Raw genomic sequence first — 21,208 nt, 5'->3', positions numbered from 1 at the left:
TTATTTTTTGGTAGGGTCTTGCTGAGTTTCCCAGGCTGGTCTCAAACCTGAGATTACAGACACATGCCACCATGTCCTTCCTCGTTGTCAGGTTTCAAAAGAGATGTAGACAAGCTGGAGCTTGTGTGGGGGACAGTCTTAAAAGCTAGGACACATGAATAACGTGGGAAGGATGTAAGAACATTTAGCCTGGAGAACATATTAGCCAAGTATCTGTTAACATCTTCAGGTAGTGAAAGGTCATGTGAACAAGATTTGGATTGATTGAGATGTGGCTGCCAGATAAGGTTGAGGGGAGCTGAGCACCAGGTAAGGGTGTAGTGCTTCATTTTATGTAGATACCAGGTGCAGTGGTTCCAGCTACTTGAGAGGCTGAGTGAGACCTTGGCTCAAAAAATGAAAAGGGGCTGGGTATGTAGCTCAGTGATTGAGTACTTGCCTACCATGTGTGAGGCCTTGATTTTAGTTCCCACAATGGAGGGGGTGCAAATTTCTCTATATAGAACTTCCTGATAAAGGTGTTAGTGGGGTACTCAGGCTTAGGCCAGGAATGTCATCAAGGGAATTCAAACAGCAGATTGATACTTGGAAATGTTTAGGATACTCCAAACTCCCTGATTTTGTGACATTCCATAATACTTTATAATAACTAATTTTTCTCTGCCTAGCTTTAATAACCACTTGATTAAGGTCTGTCTTGTATTTTCTTTTTTGTGGTGCTGAGGATAGAACCCTTAGTGTCCTGTGTGTGATGGCACTCCCTCTACCACTGTGGTACATTCCTGCAGCAAGGACCTTTCATTATTTTATATATTCATAAATAATAGCAATACCATTTGTAATATTTGCCAATAATTTCTTTCTTTCTTTCTTTCTTTTTTTTTTTATTTTTGGTTGGGAGGTTTATAGAGATTGAACCTAGGGGTACTTAACACTGAGCCACATCTCTAGTCTTTCTTTTTTTTTTTTTTCCAATATCTTTATTTATTTATTTTTATGTGGTGCTAATTATCGAACTCAGTGCCTCACACGTGTGAGGCAGGCACTCTACCAGCCCCAGGCCTTTTTCTTTCTTTCTTATTTTTTTTAAAGAAAGAGAAAGAGAGAGAAAGAGAAATTTTTTTTTTTTAATGTTTATTTTTTAGTTTTTGGTGGACACAACATCTTTGTTTGTATGTGGTGCTGAGGATCGAACCCGGGCCGCATGCATGCCAGGTGAGCACGCTACTACTTGAGCCACATCCCCAGCCCCGTTTTACTAAGTGGCTAAAGCTGGCCTCAAACTTATGGTCCTCCTTTCTCAGCCTGCTCCGAAGCTACTGAGATTACAGACAAGTGCCACTACACTTGGCACCAGTAGTTGTGTTAAAAACTGCTTTCCTGTCACATGCATCATGCCTGTAATCCCAGTGACTTGGGAGACTCAAACAGGAAAATTCAAATTGACTACTGACAAAGACCCTTAGCAGTTTAGTGTGATCCTGTTTTAAAATAAAAAAGGGCTGATAATATAGCTTAGCTGTAAATCATTTCTGAGTTTAATCCCCAGTATCCAAAAATAAATACATAAAGCTTTTGCTGGTGTTCAGAAATCTGTATACAGGGCTGGAGTTGTGGCTCAGTGGTAGAGCACTGGACCTTGCATGTGTGAGGCACTGGATTCAATTCTCAGCACCACATATAAATAAATGAATAAAATAAAGGTCCATCAACAACTAAAAATTTTAAAAGAAATTTGTATACAGCCTCTTAGATACAAATAAACTTTTGGTCTGCAGAATTTCTTTGTGTTTACAATATTGTCAGTGGATAGACAGCTAAAATTGGATGAATCCAAGTGAGAAAAGGAGGGATTTATTTATTTATTTATTTATTTATTGGGGGTGGGTACCAGGGATTGGATTTAGGAGTACTCAACCACTGAGCCACACCCTAGCCCTATTTTGTGTTTTATTTAGAGACAGAGTCTCACTGAGTTGCATACCACCTTGCTTTTGCTGAGGCTGGCTTTGAACTCAAGATCTTCCTGAGCCGCTGGCATTACAGGCGTGTGTCACCATGCCTGGCAGAGGGTTTTTATTAACGTGTCATTCTTCTCAATTTACTCATGTCCAGGCATTCCCCCCCCTTCCTGTATCTGTGATCCTGTATAAATCTGTGTCATTTGACTAAAATAATTGTGGAGATTTCTTGAAAATCTTGATCTTTATTTGTGGAGCATCTACCATGCACTAGGCACAGTTCAGCTCCTAAGGATATAGAAGTGAGAAATGAACCAACCTGTTGTGGAGCTTATCATAAAGGAGATGGACACTATAAACAGGTAGCAGCTCAGCTTTCTCTGATCTCTGCCGACCTAACATTTGAACAGAGGTTTAAAGGATTTATGGGAGTTGAGTGCTCTGTGGTGGAGATAATGTTCATGTCAGTGAGAAGAGCATGTGTAAAGGCCCTGAGGCAGGGTTTATGTGGCAAACAGTGTGTTTGGAATCCTGTAAGTGAGGAGGAGGGGAATATGTTAGGGAGCTGGCAGGATCAGAGCAGTCCTAGAAGCCAGGTGAGGACTTTGCCTTTAACTCTAAGTGACACAGAAAGCCCTTGTTCAGAGGCTACAGACCTGTCTGCTGTGGCATTTGGAAAATAGCAGACACCTCATTCATTTCAGATATTGTAACCAATTTGTCTCTTCTCTTTCACTGAAAACTCTTATTAGGATTTTTTGATTAACAGCAATGGAAAACAAGAAGATCCCTTTAGGATTTGTCTTGACTTTCTTGACTTTTCTGTGTTGTAAATCTACATTTTCTTCCTGTCTTGGAAAAAATATCTCTTTTTAGGCCAGTTTTAGAATACTATCTGTATAATTCTCCTAAAGTGTTTTCACCCCCTAAGCATAACATTATTTGATTATCAATTTTCCATGAAGTTAAATCAACTGATATTTGTGAAGGACTTATATGTACAGTTATGCTTCTTGCCTTTAAATAGCTTATGTTCTAGAGCAACATTAAAAGGGATTTAAAAGAAGGGCAAAGTAGGTAAAATGTATCTGGTTTCCTCTTTTTTCCTTTGGTACTGGGGATTGAACTCAGGGATACTCAACCACTGAGCCACATCCCCATCTCTGTTTTGTATTTCATTTAGAGACGGTCTCACTGAGTTGCGTAGCGCCTCGCCATTGCTGAGGCTGGCTTTAAACTCGTGATTCTCCTATCTCAGCCTCTTTCAAGTGTGTGCCACTACACCTGGCTCCTCTTTTTTTTTTTTTTTTTTTTTGAGACAGGGTGTCTTTAAGTTTCCCAGGTTGGTCTCAAATTTGCAATCCTCCTGCCTTAGCCTCCTGAGTCATTGGGATTATAGGCATGTGCCACTGGCCCTTGCTTGGTTTCTTTATTTGAACAAACAATTATTGAGGGAAAAAAAAATTCAGCACTACCCAATTCAGATTACTCATGTGAGGCTATTGCTAATGTTGGAAGAAAGTTTATTGTATATGTTTTTCCTTAAGTAAGTGACACCCAAGAATTTCTGGTCCTATTTTTAGATCTTTAGTAACCTGGTGTTTTTAAAGCTTCTATTCTGTTAATTTGCCATTGGGAAGGCCAAAATTTAAGATGTGGCTTTTACCATCTAGAGGTTTATAAAGTGGTTGATGAAATAAAATTAATACAGGTTTAGTAAGTAGAAGGTAGTACATAGTAATATTTAATGAAACACACAGGGTGTTTCCAGAAGTGAGTGCTCAGCAGAACTGAGAATAGCTGGCTAGACGTCCACAGAAATTGAGATAAATTATATAAATAAATAATAAAATAAACAGCCTATCAACAATTAAAAAAAAGAAAAGTGGGGGGAATCCTTAAAACACTTCTAAAAACTAATTTTGAAAAAATAATAAAAGCAACAAATGCACATATTAAAGAAAAAATAAAACAATGCAGAAAGGAATGCAGTGAAAAGTAAAATATTACCCCTCTCCTTGCCTCTCCTCTCAGTGGCTGACAACTGAAACATCTCAGAAACAGACATAAAAGCCATCTCTTCATTCCCTTTTTAGTAGACATTCACTTTAGAAGGCACATGTTTTATATCTCTGCTGTTGGTGTTTCCTGCTGCAGAGGTTGGGGCACGCCTCCGAGAGAACCAACCGTAAATAGTTATAACTTCCAGCCCAGAGTCCTGCTCTCCAATGACTTGTGTACAGATGACTTCCTGCTACCGATGTTTGCACATGTTTGTAATTGTTAATGGTTATTAATGTTTAGTCTGTCATTAGTCAACAGGCAGAGCTCGCCCTGCAGGAGGCAATTAGGATTGCCCAGGAGTCCAACGATCACGTGTGTCTCCAGCACTGTTTGGTGAGGCCGTCCTCTGGTCTTGGGATTTTGCTCATGGGTCGAGGTGGCCTTCCAAAGGCCTCGTTTGAACCAAGTTGTTTTGCAGTTGGAGCAAAGTTCTTCAGTAATGAAGGGAAACTTCTTTGGTGGTGGGAGGTTCAGAAAGGGCAACCCATGTTTGTTTACCTTTTCTGCTTTGGGGGCATTTCCTGTCTTCATATTTTAATGCAACTTACCATAATAAAAGTAAATATCAACTATCACATTTAATGTTGGCATTAACAAAAAGATGTATGTTACACCTAGTAACTGGGTGAGACATTTCTGTAAATATAATCATGAAATACAGCTAGAATAGCAGAAGTCATTTGAGGATCACCTGAGAATCTCATTTCTCAAAGGCCACTTGGGGACTTTGTGCTTTTCTCTGAAACACCTGCCACTCAGCCACTATCAAAGGAAGCTGTGACTTGTTTATTTCAGTTTGATAGGTTTCATTTAGGATAATAATTTGTGATAGTATTTTAGGGGGATTATTTTTTCCCTTTTTAATTCTTGTGACCATATTGATATTTCACTAGAACATTAGCCATGTTATGATATAATTTGGTGATTGTCTCTTGCCAGAGCTGGCTTTATGTGCTGGGGCAGAAGAGATCCGATAGCTATGTTCTGCTGGAGCATTCTGTGAAGAAAGCAGTACATTTTGGGTTACCGGTAAGGCTCATCTTTCTGTGAGATTGTTTAAATAAGTGGTGTTGAGCCTTTGTCTCTTTTCCACCCACCTTTGTCATGAACCAGTGATAGGGTTAGGACGGGTATTATGACGTGGTAGTTTTCTCTGACTTTAACTATTAATCAAACTACTAAATTCTGTTTGGTAGGTTTCTCTCTGTTCCTTTTATTAACATCATCTGTGGAAGCTCTATTGCTTTGTTAAGAGATCTTTGTTTAGTTTATTGAGCAACATTTACTTAGCACCTAGACACTTAGGAAGATTTTTAGGAAAGGTGTTTTTTAGTGGTGCTGGGGATCAAACCCAGGGCCTCACAAGTGCTAGGCAAGCATTTATCAATATCCCCAGTCCAGGATGTCTTTATTTTTAAACCAGGGGTTGGCAAACTCTACAGCCTGTTGGCCAGATATGGTGTTCTGCCTGCTTATGTATTGCCTTCAAGTTAAGAATGGGTTTTACATTTTTAAATGGTTGTGGAGTAAAAGACATAGCAAATTATGTAAGAGGAACCAAATATGGCCTGCAAAACTTAAATTATTTGCTTTCTAATCCTTTAGAACAAGTTTGCTGATCCTTGTTTTAAACCATATTCAAATCCAAGAACCAGTAAACCTGACAGGCAAATTTGTCCTTTCTCATTTTGAGTGACGGGAAAGGACCTGAATTATAGTCCTCAGTGACCTATACTGAGGGCATTACTAGGTCATAGTCTGTTTCCAGGAGGTAGTAATGACTGAAAGTTGAGATTACTGTTGCTTGAAGAACCTTAGTCTCTCTCAGAAACATTTACCACATACTGGATCATAGGAAGTAGAACTGTTTAAGCTTCTGTCTTAGAATCTTCAGTAAAAACGAAAGTGGTTATGTGCAGTCATTTAGCGCACATGCTTCTTAAGTCTGTAAATCATCCGTGTGATTTACTTCTCAGAAAGGAAACTTAACATGCTAGAAATGAAGTGGCTCCTTGAAATAAATGATAGATTTCTTAAGTTCAATTTTTGCTATGGATTTAAGCTGACTCTTTCTAGTTGAGCTTTCATCCTTGAAGATTATACTAGTAGATAATGAGAAGATAATTTGTTGCTCTTGATAGGCATCCTCTTTTGATCTCCTATAACCTAATGTGCCCCGCACTGTTTGACATATTATTTCATTGTAATCCTTACAACAATTCTTTATGATAGGTTTGATGCCCATTTTACAGATGAGGAAGCTGAGGCTTAGCTAAGAAGCTAAGTGACTGGCCCTAAGTCACACAGTAAGTAGCAGAGGCAGTGATTAAGTCCAGGTTCACCTAATGCCAAAGCCCTGGCTCTTTCCTGTGTATCCTCTGCTTCTCTTCCAGCCTTAGTTTTTCAGCAACACATCTCACATGGGTCAGGGTTAAGGTCAGGTTGTAGGTACTTTCCTTTTAAGTAGAGCTATCACTGTGCATGTGCTGAAATGTGAAATCCACCACATTTCTGAAGAGCAAAGCAAATTCTGTCATGTAATCTCTATCTTGGGTCGTGGGTATATCTGTCCCCTTAGTACCTCGCCTCCCTGGGAATACAGTCCCTTGTTCAACAGAGAGCTTTTGCTGGGAAGACGGCCAACAAACTGATGGATGCCCTAAAGGACTCTGACCTCCTGCACTGGAAACACAGCCTGTCGGAGCTCATCGATATCAGCATCGCCCAGAAAACGGCCATCTGGAGACTTTATGGCCGCAGGTAGGTTTTTAGGCACATTGCCAAGACCTTGGTGGTGTGAATCCTTCAGATTCACAGGAATCTAGGTTAGCAGGAGCTAGCACACTGGTTCTATGAAAGGCCAGACATACAAGGTTTTTTTTAACCACCTTTGGAAGTTGTTCATGCAGGGGATTAGATAAAATGCTTTGAAATCTGAAAACATTTTGTAGTTTGCACGACCTTTGCAAGGTTTTTTTCCCCATGCACATTATTTACTCCTGCCAACTGCTCTGTGAATAACTGATGGGTGATCTCCTTCTGGTTCACATTTTCCCAAGATCTCAAATGTAGTTGACCAGTGTCTCAAACACAGATCTTCTGATCCCAAGCGTTTAGTCTTTTGCTTTGCAACAAGAACCTCTCTTCTAGTTTGTAGGTTGCATGGCCTTCCTCCCGCAAGTTGAGCGTCCTTCATTCCTTGCACCTATTCTGTTACCCAAGGTGTTTTGTCTGGAATGTTTCTAGCCTCATGTTTTTCCTCTTCCACTTAGCCACCTTTAGCTTGGAAGTAAACTTAACTAGATTGTAACCCTGGAGCCCTGTCACTATCTTGCCTTTTACCTAGACAATCTGCTATTTCTAGGAATTCAGTAATAAAAGGAAGTGCCTCTTTTACCAGTCTTGTTTTTGTATTTCAGATAATTTTTTGGCACGGCGTGCTCTGAAACAGCTGCCGACACTGGCCACTGCTTGCATTGCCAGAGCAGCCGGTGCCAGGATGGCATCGGGTCTGCATTTACCCGTGAAACCTAATTAGCATTCTGTGACCTCAGGGGAAATTGAGGGTGGGGAGGTAGGGGGCGGGGGATCTGGGAACTTGGAGCTCCCAGCTCTGCTGTAACCACTCCACATTTCCTGGGGGCCTTACATCTAGGATACTTTTCTGCTCTCCTTGACTTAAGGGCCGGAGAGTTGGTGTTGGGAGGTAGTTGCTTCTACATGGCCTGAGCCTGCAGAGGGGTTAATTTCCTTGTGTTTCCACTTAAGATAACTGTAGGTTATGGCCAAGGGGTAGTCTGGGCCTGTTGTCTGAAGGGAAATCCTGTTCCCTCTCCTCACCCAGCACTATGGCACTGCAGCAAGCCCAGATGTTGCTGAGCATGAATAGCCTGGAGTCAGTGAATTCCGGAGTGCAGCAGAACAACACAGAGTCCTTTGCTGTCGCGCTCTGTCATCTTGCAGAGCTACACGCAGAGCAGGTAGGCAGATTGGGTTAGCTTTTTGTCTCTGTGATAAAATACCTGAGATAATCAACTTAAAAGAAGGGAAGATTTATTTTGATTCATGGCTTCAGAGGTTAGCCCATGGTCACTTGGCCCTATTTCTTTGGGCCTGTAGTAGCCCCATACATCAAGGTGGAAACACAACGGAGGAGTCTATATACCTTACCTCATGGCAGCTGAGAAGCCAAGAGACAGATGGGTGTGGGTCCAAATGTTGCATTCAGGGGTATGCCTCCAATGACCTAACTTCCTTCCACTAGGCTCCATTTTCTAAAGGTTCTGCCACCTCCCAACAGCACTACAGGCTGGGAACCAAGCCTCTTAACATATAGGCCTTTGGGGGACATTTCACGTCCATATTGTAGCACAGGTGGTAAGGTCAGTATGCTTCTGGAGTACTGGAGGATCTGCCACTTCTCTCCCTTAGTGCTTAAAAAAATCACTGCATGTGTCTTGAATGGGTCTCGGTGTTGTGAGTCAAGTGAAATCCCACTTATGGAAAAAGATTTAAAGCTGGAGTCTGCAAGATGTGTTGAAGTTGGGATCTTTTTTTGACATTAGTATAGGAAGTAAGAGGTTGGCTAGTTCCATTAAAAAAAATAGAACAAAAAGGAATCATTAAAATGTGAAGTACAGGTTTGTGTTTAAATGAAAGGGGAAGAGACTAATGAATGGATAGCTAAAATGATAATAGCTAATGTTTGTTCACATTTGTTCTGTGCCAGGCCAGTGCTTTGTTATTTTATGTATTATCTTACAGAACCTTCTAGTAGCTTCATGAGGTCAGCAATTTTTTTTTTTTAAGTTGTAGCTGGACACCATTTATTTATTTATTTTTATGTAGTGCTGAGAGTCGAACCTGGTACATCATACATGCGAGGCTAGCACTCTATCACTGAGCCCCAGCCCATGAAGTCAGCTTTATCATTACCCCTGTTTCACAGAACAAGAGATTGAGGTCCAGAGAGCTGGCTCAATGCCAGCTACCAGTATGTGTCAGTCCTGTCTCCAGTCAAGTCTGGTTGACCCCAGAGAGGAGTGGTATCAATTGAGCATAACCTTGACTTAGAGCCCGACTCCTTTTATTTGATTCTCTTTAAAAGGGATGAATTATAGCATCTCTCATGCTGCTCTAGCAAATTTCCCTGTGGTGAAAATTTTTTGGGGGTGATTAGAGAGAGATCGGGAAGCCTGCATCTTAGTGTATGTTCCATCTCACTGAACATACTATGTCTATAAGTACATTTCCTTGATCACATTATTTTTCTTGATAGTTTTGTGGTGTACATTATTGTTAGATTGTTTCATAATGCTCAGTATTCCTTCATCCCAGTGTGAAGACTGAAGGGTGGTTTCCACCCCTTTCAGAAGTCTGGAAACACTTCCCCTCTGCTGAGCACATTTTAGCACTTTAGTCCTTTCAGTAGCTGGGCTCTGGCTCTTGGATGCCACTGTGCCCTTGGACTACTTCCTTCCTGTTCCTGTGCCCACACATCTTGGGCAATACCAGGTCAAAAGAGCAGACCAGCAATGCTTGCTGTTCACTTTCCCCCAGGAATGTTTCATGTCCACATCTTGTTTTTTCCTTCTTAATGGCATTGGAACTTTCAGTACCACTGTTTTTCATTCTGTGTCCTGGGTAAGTGGAGCACTTGTTAATGAGGGAGTCAGTGAACACTCAGATGTTTAGCATGAGCCTCCTGTGACTTTATCTACAGCTCTATTGAGATATAGTTCAATGCCATTTAATTCGCCTTTAAAGTGTTGTTTCAAGACTTGTCCTTTTCTCCCCTTCTCCTGCCTGCTTTAGAAAGACTTTTCTAGTTTTAGAACATGAAGCATGTGAATATACTCCCTGGGTTGATGACTGTCACATTTTTAATTATACAGGTTAGACTTGCACCTGTGAAATTAAGCTTTGCCTACTGTGGAGAAGGCAGCTTTATGATGAGTCTGTGTTTCATTTCCTTTGTCTGCTTTTTAAACTGAACTCCAAATAAACTAGATGCTGCACTATGTTTTTGGTGTGGCAGTGCTTGGGTAGAACCTGTAAAGACATGAGGGACTCTGGGGGCTGGGATTGTGGCTTAGTGGTAGAGCGCTTGCCTAGCACGTGCGAGGCCTTGGGTTCAATCCTCAGCACCACATAAAAATAAAATAAAGATATTGTGTCCAACTACAACTAAAAAATAAATATTAAAAAAAAAAAGAACTAGTTAGGGACTCTGAACTGCTCGTGGAGCTCCCTGCTGCAACCCAGAGGGAGTAGAGTTAGTTCTTTTTCTAAGGTTGCCAGCCCCTTTTGTGTTCTCTGAGTAGTTCTGGGTCCTCTCTTAGCCTTGGGTGTAACAGGGCACAATGGGAGTGTTTTGGGTATACAATTTAAGGTGTCTCTGCTTGGCCTGTATCTATCCATATGTTTAGCTCACTGTGACAGTCATGAAAATACGTTGCGAGGTTGGCCAATTAAGACCAGCGTGATAGCACATCTGTCATCCCACCACAGGCTAAGGCAGGATGGTTGCAAGTTCAAAGCCAGCCTGGGCAACTTAGTGAGACCCTGTGTCAAAATAACACTGGTTGGGATTGTACTCAGTGGGAGAGCAGCCCTGGTTCAATCCCCGTTACTACCAAAACAAAAGATTGGCCAGTTAAAATCATAAGAACAAATATTAACGATCTTTATTGTAATTCAGTATAATTTCCACTTACAACGTGTGCATTACCTAATAAGAGTTGGGGTTTGATAGTATATGAGTATAAAAATAATATGAATAGTATTCACAGAAAAAGCATAAATGGCCTAAATGACCAAAAATCAATTTCAGCCTAGTTGTGGAAGAATTAAACAATGGAATAGTAGTTTTCAGTATCAGGCCAAGATGCAAAACTATTAGGGGGGAAGAAGGGATAGGATGCTGCTACAAAAATACTGGTGCGGCTGTAGAGGGTAATTACTAACCTATATCAAAGAACTTAAAAATGCCCATCATTTCTACTTCTCTGGTTTAATTCTAAGGAAATAATTGGACATCATGCAAACTGGGCATCAAGATATTCATTATAATATTTTTTTAAATGGAAAAATTAAAAGCAACCAAAATATCCAAACCTAAAAGGTTATTTTGATGTACCACAATTAATTTGCCTAATAATATATTATGGTGGTACAGGTTTCATTTATGGACACTGGAAAGATTAATTTATTAAAAAATTTTTATTGAGTGACTACCATGTTGGTAGTGTTATACATAATTGACAAAAATAACATGTATAGATAGGTATTTTTGGAATATTTATGTATTTAATATGTATATGAGTAAAAGAAGCATAGGAGGTATGTATGCCAAAACATGAACTGTGATTAGCTTTCATGGAATTAAAAGTAATTTGTCTTTTCTTACTATTTACACGTTTTGTAATTTTTTTCCTAGAAAAAAACATATCTTACATGATAATTTTCTTAACGTTTTTGAAAATGAACGAAATTCATTAGAACCTTTAAAAGAACAGCCCTTAGAAATGCAGTTCCACAGTCTGCCTAGTGTCTTCTCACTGGCTGTGTCAAGAGTTAGGGACCGTGTGGACCTGCCTGTGGTGTTCAGATGTGGTTTCAACACATCTGAATCAAAACCTGTCCTTTGATTTTAGGGCTGTTTTGCCGCAGCTGCTGAAGTATTAAAGCACTTGAAGGAACGATTCCCACCTAATACCCAACATGCCCAGGTAACCATCATGATCTTGAGTTTACTTCTGAAAACAATGTTTTTCCACTGTAACAAAAAGCAGGATATTTTACAATGTTCCCTCAGAAAAATAATATTGAGCTAGGTGCAGTGGCATATGCCTATAATCCCAGCAGCTCTGGAGTCTGAGACAGGAGGATCGTGAGTTCAAAGCCAGCCTCAGTAAAAGTGAGGCATTAAAAAACTCGAGTGGGACTCTGTCTCTAAATAAAATACAAAACAGGGCTGGGGATATGGCTCTGTGGTTGAGTGCCCCTGAGTTCAATCCCCAGTACCTAAAAGGAAAAAAAAAAAAAGAAAGAAAAATATTGAGTTAAAAATGAAATTGTTAAAGGACACATATAGGGTGATATTATTTATTTTTAGTACAAAGCTTAAAAAAATACAGGCTCCCCAGGTGTGGTGGCACACACCTGTAATCCCAGCACTGAGGCAGGAGGATTGAAAGTTCTAGGCCAACCTGAACAATTTAGTGAGACCCTGTTTCAAAATAAAAAATACAAAGGGCAGGGGATATGGCTCAGTACGTAAGGCCCTGAGTTGTATCCCTGGTACCACAAAACAAACAAAAACATACAGGCTTATACTATGAGCGTTTAAGGGTAAGTATATGTGTTATAAAAGAATAGGAATGGGAATAGCAGACACCGAACTGAGTGCTTGCTACTTGAAAAAGTGAGAGGAAATGGAATTTGCGAAGAACTCCAATAGTATGTCACAGTGTTGGAGTAAATACGTGAGCTAATAAAAGCGATATGTGAGTTGATAAAGTTAATTGGTGGCACATTATTATATTTGTTAAATATTTGTTATTTTGTTCTTCATGCTTTCATGCAAGCTTGAAATATTATAAAACTTTAATCTCAAAAAAGGGAATATGTGTGAATTACAGTAAGGATATTTGCTAAGTAAATACTTATAAAATACTTTTGTGTCCTCATTGGCTAATAATGTTAACATTTGTCATTTGATGCTTAATTCTTTTTTCCTTATTAGTTATGGATGCTATGTGATCAAAAAATACAATTTGACAGAGCAATGAATGATGGCAAATATCATTTGGCTGATTCACTTGTCACAGGAATCACAGCTCTTAATGGCATAGAAGGTGTATATAGGTAAGAAAGTTGGAAAACTTTAATCCTAGAATAAAATAATTTTTTTTTTAAGAGAGAGTGATAGAGGGAGAGAGAGAATTTTTTAATATTTATTTTTTAGTTATTGGCGGACACAACATCGTTGTTGGTATGTGGTGCTGAGGATCGAACCCGGGCCGCACGCACGCCAGACGAGCGCGCTACCGCTTGAGCCACATCCCCAGCCCATAAAATAATTTTTAAATGGCTTAATTTTACTGCAGTTTTGTTTTCTAAGATAGTCACTAATATTGCAATAACTGTAATTCTTAACTTTTTTCTGGCATGCATATACATGTATATGCTTGCACATATACATTTATACACACATACAGGGTTTTTTGTTTGTATTTTTTTCTTTGAACAAAAAATTAAAATAGGCAGTTTTCCCCTTGGGAGGTTACACTCTAACTGAGGAAATAGAGTCTTACCCCTGAAGTGGTTATAGTTAAAACACTTGCAAGCATCAGTAGAACTACTTGTGTTTATTTTGATTCTGTTTCAGAAAAGCAGTTGTACTACAAGCTCAGAACCAAATGTCAGAGGCACACAAGCTTTTACAAAAATTGTTGACATACTGTCAGAAATTAAAGAACACAGAAATGGTGATCAGGTAAGGAGTCTCTTGTGCCTTTCATGGAGATTGTGTGGTGGATCTTCTCATCCCATGTTTTCCTCTTTGCTGTAGTGTCCTGCTTTCGGTGGCAGAGCTGTATTGGCGATCTTCCTCCCCTACCATTGCGATGCCTGTGCTGCTGCAGGCTCTGGCCCTTTCCAAGGAGTATCGGTTACAGTACTTGGCCTCTGAAACCGTGCTGAATTTGGCTTTTGCCCAGGTAAGCTGATCTCTGTTTTTATAGCACATTTGTGCTTTAATAACTGGTGAGTCAGTTACTACTTTTTTGGTATTGAAAAGAGTAATATTGAGGGCTAATAATTTTCAGGGCTGAGGTGTAGCTCAGTGGTGGAGTCTGGAAAGGGAGCCTCCATGTGCAAGCCCTCCAAGGACACCTGTAGAATTGTGAACCCGTTGACAAGGTGACACTTTCCAGCAGCACTGACTTTCCTGATATGTGCATTTAGTAAAGGGGACTCCCCTCTTCAGTGAGGACACTTCTATCATTGTAATTAGTAGCTGGCACAGAGTGATACTTGGTTTAGCAACAAAGGAATGTGAATATAGAGAAGAGGTCCAGTGTAGTGGCCCATATCTCTGATCCCAGCTATTTGGAGGTTGAGGCAAGAGGATCACTAGATCAAGGCCAGTCTGGGCAATTTAGCAAGTCTTTTTCTCAAAATAAAAAATAAAAAGAGGGGCTGGGGATACAGCTCAGTTGTACGTGTTTGCCTCTCATTCACAAAGCTCTGGGCTCAATCCCCAGCACCGCCAAAAATCTAAGTTGAGCTAGAGTTATGGTTCAGTGATAAAGTGCTTGCCTAGCATGTGTGAGGCACTGGGTTCAAACCTCAGCACCACATAAAAATAAACAAAATGAAGGCATTGTGTCCATGTGCAACAAAAATAAATAAATAAATAAAATTGTTAAATGTAGAATAAGATTGTATGTAATAATACACACATATTAACATTTCTTCAAATTTAAATAAATAAAACCCCTCCCATTTCAATAAGTTCATTAGGCAAAAAAAAAAAAGAGAGAAAATGAGTTATATGTTGAAAGTTTGTTTCTTTTTATGTGTGTGTTAGAGCCTCTTAGATGCTAACTAAGCAAAATACTCTACACTGAGCTACACCTCAGCCCTGAAAAGTTTTCAAAATCAGATTATATTTTATGTCTTTTTTATTCTCCCCTGGTAAAGGCCATGATGGACTTTCTATTCATGGCTATATCCCTTGATACCTAGCAGGACCTATACCTAGTAAATATTGTTGAGCAATTCAGTCAATTTAAAACCCACTTGAGGCTAGGCATGGTGGCATACATCTGTAATCCCAAGCCACTCAGGAGAATGAGGCAGGAAGATTGCAAGTTCAAGGCCAGCCCCAGGAACCTATGTAAGACCCTGTCTCAAGAAAGGGGTGGGGGAGGGGCTGGGATTGTGGCTCAGTGGTAGAGCACTTGCCTTGCAAGTATGAGACACTGGGTTTGATCCTCAGCAGCACATGAAAATAAAGGTATTGTGTCTGTCTATAACTTAAAAAATTTATATATATATATAATTTTTTTTTTTTTAAATCAGAAAAAGGGCTGGAGATATTGCTCAGTGGTAAAGCACCCCTAAGTTAAATCCCTGGTGCAGAAGGAAGAAAGGGAGCCGGGGGAGGGGAATCACTTGAGGAATTGGCTAAAGCAGAGGTTCATAGAATTCCTGGGGAGATTTTAAAAATATCCACATACCTGGGCTTGTCTTAGATCTCCTGAGTCAGAATCTCTAGGGATAGAGTCTAGCAATCTGTTCATTATAAGCCAAATTCATCAGTGATTCTTATTTCTTGTTAAGATAAATTTACCATTTTAACCATTAAAAGTATGCAATTCAGGGGCTGAGGATGTGGCTCAAGTGGTAGCGCTCGCTTGGCATGCGCGAGGCACTGGGTTCGATTCTCAGCACCACATAAAAATAAAGATATTGTGTCCAACTAAAACTAAAAAATAAAATATTAAATAAAAATGTACAATTCAGTAATTTTGAGAATATTGACAGTGTTGTACAACCATTGTAACTGTCTAATTCCAGAGTTATTTTCATGATACAAAAAGGAAACTGTATATTAAAACATTCACTCCTAAATCCTCCCTCCTTTCCTCCAGCCCTTGGCAACCACTAATGCTTTCTATTTTTGTGTATTTGGCTATTGGAGACGTTTCACTATGTGGTCTTTCTGTGTCTTGCTTCTTTGACTTAGCAGACTGTTCTCAGGCTTCATCCTTCTTAATGTCTGAATCATATTCCATGATATGCAGAGGCTGCATTTTGTTTGTGCCTGCATCAGATGATGGACATTTGGATTGTTTTGAATTTCTAGATGTTCTGAATAGCTGCTCTTCATGTTCAAGGGGAAGTTTTTGTTTGAATACCTGTTTTCTGTTCTCTTGGGTAGATGGAATTGCTGGGTCATATCATTTAGTTAGATTTTTTGAGAAACTGCCAAAATATTTTTGGCACAAATGGTGCTAAATGGTACATAATGACTGCATCCCATCATTTTATATTCCAACCTGCAAGGTCAGAATGTAATCTCCACAGTCTTGCCAGTGCTTGTCATTTTCTGTTTTTTATTGCTGTCTTCTTCCTAGTGGACTGGTATATCATTGTGCTTCTGTTCACTTCCCTTCTGACCAGTAATGTTGAGCATCTTTTCATGAGCTTATTGACCATCTGTATATATTCTTTTTTTTGAAAAAAAAAAATTTTTTTAAATGGACATATTACCATTATTTTATTTATTTTTTTAATGTGGTGCTGAGGATTGAACCCAGTGCCTCACATGTGCTCAAGCGCTCTACCACTGAGCTACAACCCCAGCCCTCAACACTGCACACAAATAAATGAATAAAATAAAGATCCATCAACAACTAAAAATGTATATTTAAAATGTTTTTGAAATCCCATATGAACATTTATGCAAAAATTCTCAAGAAAAAACTAGCAAACCAAACCCAGCAGCACTGGTTTTGGCATTAAAGTAATAATGGCCTCACAAAATGGGTTAGGAAATGTGTCTTCCTTTTCTGTTTTTAGGAAGAGTTTGAGAAGAATTGATGTTAACCCTTTTTTTTTTTTTTAAATAATTTTTTTGTTGTTGTTGTAGTTGGACACAATATCTTTATTTTAAGTTTGGCAGAGTTGGCTCCTACCTTTTCCTTGTCACTGCTTCTTTTTGGTTATTGATTCAATTTCTTCCTTCCCTTTCTTGCCTCTTTGATTACTGCTGTACCACCACTTCCTCTTCCTTCTTTTCCACCTCTTCCAATTTCTTTACTTTCTGTAGGTCTGTTCAGATATCTTTTTTTTTGTTGTTAGAGTGGAAGTAAAAGAGTAGAAGTGGAAGTAAAAGACTTCCCCCGAGAGGAAGAAGGGGACCCAAAAGGCGGAATCCCCCCCTCTTTTTTTTTTTAAAGCTCCATTTTAAATCTTTTATTTGTTTGTTTTTTATGTGGTGCTGAGGATCAATCCCAGTGCCGCCTCCTTTTTCTTGGTCAATCTGACTCAGTTTGTTGATTTTGCTAATCTCTTTGAAGGATGAACTTTTATTGATTCTCTCTTGCTTTTTAATTCTCTATTTTGTTTGTCTCCACTAACATCATTATTTCCTTGCCTTTATTAGCTGTGAGTTTAATTTGCTCTACTCCTGCTAGTTTCTTAAAGTGGAAGATTAGCTTGTTGATTTGAGATCTTTCTTGATCTTTGTTTTGTAATGTGTGCCTTTACAGTTAAAAATTTCCCTGAGAACTGCATCCCATGAATTTTTACCTCATCTTATAAATTTCAAAAGTTGTTTGTTGTTAAGTTGTGTATTTATATGTCTCAGAGCATTTTCTAATTTGTCTTGTGATTTTTCCTTTGGTTATTTAAGAGTGTGTTTAATTTCCAGGTATTTTCGAATTTCCTAATTTCCTTCTGTTAATTTCTAATTTCATTTCATGTAGTCGTTTCATCATTCCATTCTTTTTAAGTTTGCCGAGTTGTTTGTCTGCCGTGTGAGTGAAGCCCTAGGTTTAGTCCTAGCACCACACACAAAAAAGGGTTGGGGGCTTGGGTTTTGGCTCAGTGGTAGAGGTCTTGTCTAGCATGTGCGAGGCACTGGGTTCGATTCTCAGCACTGCATATAAATAATAAGTAAAATAAAGGTCCATGACCAACTAATAAAAATATTTAAAGAAAGGAAGGGAATGTTGGGGTGCCAGCCACAGTGACGCACGCCTGTAATCCCAGCAGCTCTGGAGGCTGAGACAGTAGGATCGCAAATTCAAAGCCAGTCTCAGCAATGGTGAGGCCCTAAGCAACTTTGTGAGACCCTGTCTCTAAATAAAATTCAAAATAGGGCTGGGGATGTGGCTCAGGGGTTGAGTGCCCCTGAGTTCAATCCCTGGTATCAAAAAGTGTGTGTGTGTGGGGGGGATTTACTGTTATTTTGTAGCCTAACATATGGTCTCTCCTGGAATATATTACATATGTACTTGAGAATTTGTATTCTGATATCATTGATGATGTGCTTGTTAGATGTCTGTTTAGGTCGTCTGGTTCCTTACTGATCTTCTATCTACTATTTTCTTTTCTTTTTTTTTTTTTTTAAAGAGAGAGAGAGAGAGAGAATTTCAATATTTATTTTTTTTTAGTTTTCGGCGGACACAACATCTTTGTTGGTATGTGGTGCTGAGAATCGAACCCGGGCCGCACGCATGCCAGGCGAGCGTGCTACCGCTTGAGCCACATCCCCAGCCCCTATCTACTATTTTATTGAAAAGTGAGATATTGCACACACTGAGGTCTTTTTTTTTTTTTTTAAGAGACAGGGTCTCACTGAGTTGCTTAGTGCCTCGCTGTTGCTAAGGCTAGTTTTGAACTCGTGAGCCTCCTGAGCAGATGGGATTACAGGTGTGCGCCACCATACCCAGCTCTCTTTAGCTTTTATTGTTGAATTGTCTATTTCTACCTCCGGTTCTGCCTGTTTTTAGATTTTGTATATGTTCAGACTTTGTAGTGTATATATGTTTACAGTTGTTATATCTTGATAAATTAATCCTTTCATGAGCATATAATGGCCTTTTTCTCTTATAGCAGTTTTTGAACGAGGTTATTTTGCTTGATTATTAATATAGACACTTAGTTCTATTTTGGTTACTGTTTGCATTGAATATGTTTCTGTCATTTTACTTTCAACTTATTTGTGCCTTTTAATTTAAAGTGAGTCTCTTATATACAGCATATAGTTGGATAATTTTTAAAATCCATTCTATGAATTTCTTTTAATTCATTTAATCTATTTATATTCATTGTCACTCAGTGTCATTGAATGTAAATAAAGGACTTGCTTTTAATTTGCTATTTGTTTCTATATATCATACCTTCTTTGAACCACAGTTCCTTCATTATTGCGTTCTTTTGTGTTAAATAGATGTTTTCTATTTTCTAGTTCATTATTTTAATTCCCTTGCCATTCTTTCACTCTACACTTTTTGAGTTAGATTTTCTTAGTTGTTATTCTCCTCCCAGTAATTCATAAGAGATCAAACTCTCAGAATCACCAATCTAAAGGATATCAATTCTGAAGCTTTGTAAAGACAGAACTTTTGCACATGTGAGTAACTACTCCCTACTGCAGGAGTGTGGTGCCTGCCATAATGCAGTATATGTCAGGGAGAAAATAAGCTTAGAGTGTCATGAGGACGGCCAGAAACCACTCTTCCCAGCAGCATGGTGGGCATGGTGTGTACAGTGCCGTGGTGTTTCTTTTTCAGCTCATCCTTGGAATCCCAGAACAAGCCTTAACCCTCCTCCACATGGCCATTGAGCCCATCCTGGCTGATGGGGCTATCTTGGACAAAGGCCGTGCCATGTTCTTAGTAGCCAAGTGCCAGGTGGCTTCAGCAGCTTCCTATGATCCACCAAAGAAAGCAGAAGGTAGGAAACTGCAAAGATTGTTAGGCATTGCTCATTTTCATGAAAGCTTTTAAAATTTAGGACTCAGAAGAGGAAAAGACATTAAAATGGGGACAGTAAGTTCTGAGTGTTCACAAATATTTCCTTAAAATTTTATAAGCATTTTAAAATGCTTTCATATGCATGTTTAGTAGGAGGGTTAGGGGCAACTGAGTGGCAATTTTAACCTCCAAGGCTTAAAATCTGTTTTAAAACCTTACCAAGGAGGGCAGGGGTTGTAGCTCAGTGGTGGAGTGCTTGCCTTGCACATGTGAGTAACTGGGTTTGAGCCTCAGCACCACATAAATAAATAGATAGATAGATAGATAGATAAAATGTATGATGTCCATCTACAACTAAAAATATTTTTTAAAAATACTTTACCAAGCGGGCATGGGGTGGCACATGCCTATAATTCCAGGCTGAGGTAGGAGGACCACAGGTTTAAAGCCAGCCTTGGCAATTTAGCAAGGCCCTAAAGCAACTTAGCAAGACCTTATCTCAAAAAATAAAAAGGGCTGGGGATGTGACTCAATGGTAAAGCGCCCCTGAGTTCAATCCCTAGTACCAAAAAAAAAGGAAAGAAAAGAAAAATATTGAGTAAATGTGTATGACCTTTTACCCACTCTCTATCAGCTCTGGAGGCCGCCATCGAGAACCTCAATGAAGCCAAGAACTATTTTGCAAAAGTTGACTGCAAAGAGCGAATTAGGGACGTCGTTTACTTCCAGGCCAGACTGTACCACACCCTGGGGAAGACACAGGAGAGGAACCGGTGTGCGATGCTCTTCCGACAGCTGCATCAGGAACTGCCCTCCCATGGGGTGCCTTTGATAAACCATCTCTAGAGAACACATCTTTACTGGCCTATGGCCAGAGTTTAAGACAGACTTTGTGCTCCACCCACCATATCAATGGTGTATCCATGACACCCTATCTTGTTAATAAACTATGTTCTGATCAGTTGGTCTTTTTTGATTGCTAGAAAGTATGTATTTGTTTTATTCCCCCTTTTATTTCCTTTTGGTAGCAAAGGACACCAACTTTTTGTTATGTAACAGCTGATTTGCCAACCAGTTAGCTCAGGTGTCTGAGATAAGGTTCTCTCTGGGCAGAATTGCCAATACATTTTGTTTATTTTCATGTGCTGCTGAGGATCAAAGCTACTGGGGATTGAACCACATTCCCAGCCCTATTTTTTGTATTTTTTATTTAGAAACAAGGTCTCACTCAGTTGCTTAGCACCTCGCCATTGCTAAAGCTGGCTTTCAACTTGAGATCCTCCTGTCTCAGCCTCCTAAGCCACTGGGATCACAGCGGTGTTCCACCACACCCAGCCCCAAATGTATCTTTATATATATAAATCTGTTTACCACATGTGAACAGAGAGGAGCTACTTGGGGAGTGGGTGGGTCTCCCCAAAGGTTTTCATGAGGCTTGGATTTCCTTCTGAGAGGAAGGAAATTTTATGCAGCATATAAAGTGTTTCCACATGCATGTTTGGTAGGAGGGTAAGGGCAAATGAAGGGATTTTCCTTCTCCTTTAGTTGGCCTGAGTGGGTCTGGTGGTTCACATGTGCTCATAAGCACATGTCCACCCCAGAGATTAATAAGGACAGGGGAGTTAAGGGTGTAGCTCTTACCTAGCATGCAGGATGCCCTAGATGTCATCCCCACCACTGCCAAAAAAA

The 21,208-nt window shown here is 39.6% G+C and overlaps 1 protein-coding gene across 2 annotated transcripts in view; it reads left to right on the top strand.

The window, feature by feature from the left end:
* The window catches only part of Anapc5 (anaphase promoting complex subunit 5), a 39,666-nt gene extending 19,186 nt beyond the window's left edge, over window positions 1-20,480 (top strand). The window contains exons 8-17 of one of the 2 annotated variants that reach the window (XM_078039201.1): window positions 4,277-4,358; window positions 4,965-5,054; window positions 6,643-6,785; window positions 7,870-8,005; window positions 11,681-11,755; window positions 12,772-12,893; window positions 13,417-13,524; window positions 13,600-13,747; window positions 19,337-19,499; window positions 20,154-20,480. In XM_078039201.1, coding sequence (XP_077895327.1) covers window positions 4,277-4,358; window positions 4,965-5,054; window positions 6,643-6,785; window positions 7,870-8,005; window positions 11,681-11,755; window positions 12,772-12,893; window positions 13,417-13,524; window positions 13,600-13,747; window positions 19,337-19,499; window positions 20,154-20,365 — 1,279 coding nt within the window. In that variant the 3' untranslated portion in view covers window positions 20,366-20,480. Of the gene's footprint in view, window positions 1-4,276; window positions 4,359-4,964; window positions 5,055-6,603; window positions 6,786-7,869; window positions 8,006-11,680; window positions 11,756-12,771; window positions 12,894-13,416; window positions 13,525-13,599; window positions 13,748-19,336; window positions 19,500-20,153 lie in introns of both variants that reach the window. The other variant, XM_078039200.1, reaches the window with a different exon arrangement.
* The last annotated feature ends 728 nt before the right edge of the window (window positions 20,481-21,208 follow it).

Source organism: Ictidomys tridecemlineatus, chromosome 2 (assembly GCF_052094955.1).
Source record: "Ictidomys tridecemlineatus isolate mIctTri1 chromosome 2, mIctTri1.hap1, whole genome shotgun sequence".
NCBI classification, from domain to species: Eukaryota; Metazoa; Chordata; class Mammalia; order Rodentia; family Sciuridae; genus Ictidomys; species Ictidomys tridecemlineatus.
This window is presented reverse-complemented; position numbering and strand designations above follow the sequence as displayed.